The sequence below is a fragment of the Belonocnema kinseyi genome, chromosome 2, assembly GCF_010883055.1.
Source record: "Belonocnema kinseyi isolate 2016_QV_RU_SX_M_011 chromosome 2, B_treatae_v1, whole genome shotgun sequence".
Lineage (NCBI taxonomy): Eukaryota > Metazoa > Arthropoda > Insecta > Hymenoptera > Cynipidae > Belonocnema > Belonocnema kinseyi.
This window is the reverse complement of record NC_046658.1, coordinates 12,595,304-12,599,408: the sequence shown is the minus strand read 5'-3', so window position 1 is coordinate 12,599,408 and position 4,105 is coordinate 12,595,304. Positions and strand designations below refer to the sequence as shown.

Below are 4,105 nucleotides of genomic sequence, written 5' to 3'. Positions count from 1 at the left end.
ATACACATACATACATACACACATATATACATATATATACACACATGCACACATACATATACATACATACATACACATACATACATATACATCTCCTCTTGTGTGTTTATTTACTGAGTAGAATAAAAATAAAATATAGCGACAAATGATACGTTGTCATCAATGTGAATACAGGGTGGCCCCTGGACCTGGAAATCGGAAAATGACGCTAAATTTATTTTTTGTTCGGGAATTCTACAAATTTTTATAAAATAAATCTGTCCAGCTTTGACTTCAACCATGTTTTAAATAATTAGCTAAATTGTTGTATTTTTCAATTATGATATCACTTAGTTTATAATGCGTGATTCGAAAATCTTTTACTTTAAAAATGCTCCATTATAATTTTGAAGTCTACATTTATATTTTTCAGAATTTTTAAATTCAGTTTTAAAGACTTTAAAAATTAAAAATTAGAAATGTTTGAAATAGATTTTTAGGACAAAAAAACCATTTTTAGTCGATGAAATTTGAATATAAAGTAATTAATAATTTTTTTATTGAACTGTACTTTCAGTATTAAAAAATAAATAATAATTTATTTTACCAGACGATTCGGAATCATTTCATAATTTTAGAATTTCCAAATTTAAAGTTGAAAAAAACTTTTTAAATTTGAAAGTCTTATTAGTTAGACAAATGTAAGCACCGGATTGAAAATTTATAAACTATCTTTAATTTTAAAATAACTTTATAATAATATATTCGTAAATAAATTCTTTAATTAAATTGCAGATATTGTCTCAGTTTAAAATATTATATTTTTTAACAATCCAATTTGAAAATTTTAATTAAGAAAAATAAAAATGATCTAATATTTGGAAATATTTGACTGCTCATTTAAAATGCGTAATTGCAAATGAAATACACAAAACTAAACAAAAAAAACTAAACGTTTGACGTTCCAATTTTAATTACTCTTTTTAAAAAAATTTGATTTGTTACTCAACCTGTACTTGCATTGATGACAACGTATCATTTTTCGCTCTATTTTATTTTCATTCTACTCAGCGCTGTCTGCTCATCACACCCACATGTATTCCAATGTTCGCGCGGCTCCACTATCACATCCACCCATGCGACGTTTCTCCGCAACGAGGGAGCCGAGGCTACGCTCCGTGCGCGACTTCAGACTACGCTCGTCCGCTCTCTGTTGATGTGCAATTGGAACTTTTTTTAAAAATTTTTCTCGGCAGCAGGCTTCAGGAACTTTAAAAATTTTCTCTGGGATATCTTTTTGTTTCACACCGTCCTTTATAATTGTAGACTTAGTGATATATTCCTTTCCCTAAAATATAACATACAATATTGCATACAATTTATATTACAAAACTCCCATTCTTGTAGAACTTATGGCAAGTTGAACACAAAAATTTCGTATTTTGCGATTGCAGAAAAATTAAAATTGTCTTGATTATTTCGAAAACTAACAGTCGTCACATTTATTTATAGGACTGAAATTATGCGCATTAAAATTTCCTATTAGCATGTTATTAAAAAATTAAAATTTGGCCTGAAAAAAATATGACCTAGGGGTCAACTAAAACGACGGCGTTTCGGACATATCCTCTTTTGATCACTAGCGCTTCAATTGCTTGTATTAAAAATTTACTTTTGGCCAGTTTCTTGAGCTTCTATCGCACTGTGCGTTGCATCAGCTTCAATATCATTCATTGCCTCATATGAATTTAATAGATTATATGCGAAGAATAGAATTTACTGTAGAGAAATAATAATTTATCTCATTAGCTGAAACATTTATTTCACTATTATTATTTAACTGCAAAGGGTCCGTTGCCTCGCAATTACTGAAACAATGAGAACAAACCCAGCAGAATCAATGTAATCCTGCTTAGATATAATCCTACTGTACATTTTCAAATAGGTAGAGGGCGACAGCGGAAGCATATGCGTTTTCCCTCAAAGAAAGCAATGAAAATGCCGAGTTGTTCGACTTGCATGATACAGTGAGGAGTGTACTGACAGGGGATGAAATACATATCATGCAATTTAACAACATACTAAAAGAATACTTCTTCATGAAACTCTTTTAGATAATCTTTTCCAAAAAGGAGTATTGGTACGATTAACAGAGAAGAAATAACTTATTCACAATTTCAGGACTATTGTGGCATACAGACGGATCCGAAGACTCCCATAGACCTAAAGCTGGAGTATTTGGTATAAAACTCAGTGCTGAATTCACAATAGCACTGAGAAAATCCCCTATTATATTTGAAGCTGCTACAGTGGTCACTGTTGCTTTCGTAATTGTTGCAGTCAAGTTAAGAATCAGATACTATAAAAAAGTCATCATGCTTAGTTTCAGACAAATAAAAAAAATACAATTCTGCCCGCCATATTTAATTTGTAATATTTGACATAAAATTCTGGCAATTATTAGATTCTGGCCCACTATGCCTTGCTTGAAATATACAAAAAAGTTGACGGAAGTTAAACTGTAAATGAATTCTGATCAAAAAGTACACAGCGAAATATAATATGATTCGATTCTCGTGTTCGTCTCAACTCTTCATGCTATTATGTGCTGAAGAACTTTTCCTGTAGTAGCACGTGAATCTGACAGACACCTTCATCAACGAAGCAAGCAGTGTTACCGAATTTTTACTGCCTGCTAGCAAAATGTTGTTGTCGCGTTCACAAAATTATTATTCTTTGAACAGTTATACGTGTTACACTAAACTCCATAGAAATGGAAATTAATGTATGAAATTCGTATTATATTCTTCTACGCATCTTTATTTTTGTAAGCTAAATGGTACTAACTGGTTTGATACAACAATTAAAAATGTGATAATTTAAAAAAAAAGGATTTTGTAAGCGACCATATGGAAAAGGTACTATTTTCAATTGACAATATTATCCCTCAAATTCCAGTTTAAAACTGCAAGATCGTTGCACAATTATTTTCTCTATACATATATTGTGAAAAATCTAGGTATTCGGCAAAATAAGTAATATTTATTGTGGACTACTTTGAATTGATTAAAATACTGATTCAAGTTCCAACATTGGTCTCTCGATCTGATTTTGTGTCTCACTGGGAGTTGTCGTGAAAAAGCTTTGCTGAAAGCTTTTCTCTTAGTCCGATTTTCTTCAGAGATTGCTCAAATTACAGTTATTGTTATGTACATGTGCAATGAAAAATAAATTTTAGTAAGTTATATTGTGGGATTTTTGTCCATGTAGCTACATTAAAAATAAATTGTGTTCACCAATTATTGCCTAAATCACCGTCACATTTACAGGTAACATGAGGTTCAATGCTGACCCACTTTCGATCTGTGATCATTTTCCTTATTATTGTATCAACCACCTTAATATTATATTGTGCTTGTCAGTTCACCAATTAGTTCTATTTCTCTTAACTATGATGTAATTAAATTTTATTGTACATATCAAATGTATTTTCATTGTTGTACTAAACTTTTTGCCTTAGATAACATTAGCCTATGGCTTTAAAAATTCTAACAAAATCTTTTCAATACTTGAATGTTTGTCTGCGTTTATGCCAAGAACTTTTTTTTCCCTGATAGTCATAAAGTTTTTCGTTTTTATAGTAGTAAATATATTTCTACGAAGGAAGTTACAAATTCTCATGGAAATTCAAATTGTGGCATTCAGGAATTCAGATACACAACTTGTTCTCTAAAGGCAAGGAGGCAGTTCATTGGAGAACTAACTTACGAAGTTCCTAACCCAACAGCTATTACAATGTGTGTTAAAAAAACAATAACAGAAAATACCTTTAATCCTATTGACTGCACCCATCTAATCACACGATCATTACTCCAAACAATAACGTCGATGTTTTTCCCCTCCGCTATGCGTCTTCTCTCTTGCAATTGATGTCTATCATAATTAAGCCTTTTCAAGCAGGAGATACCATACTGCAAGCTTGTTCTGCAACAAATAGGTTATTTCTACTGATATACAGTATCTAACTCTACATTTTATGGCTTTGTGGATATGTAGTAAGAAAATCTTGTTAAATTATTTCAGAGATATCACCATAAAAATGATTTTGGAGTATTACCAATCTTAA

At 31.0% G+C, this 4,105-nt stretch overlaps 1 protein-coding gene across 3 annotated transcripts in view; it reads right to left on the bottom strand.

Moving 5' to 3' along the window:
* LOC117166917 (liprin-alpha-1) overlaps positions 1-4,105 on the bottom strand; it is a 690,677-nt gene that overhangs the window by 115,748 nt on the left and 570,824 nt on the right. For all 3 annotated transcript variants that reach the window (XM_033351369.1, XM_033351368.1, XM_033351370.1), the window contains exon 19: positions 3,807-3,963. In XM_033351369.1, the coding sequence (XP_033207260.1) occupies positions 3,807-3,963 (157 nt within the window). The remainder of the gene's footprint in view (positions 1-3,806; positions 3,964-4,105) is intronic.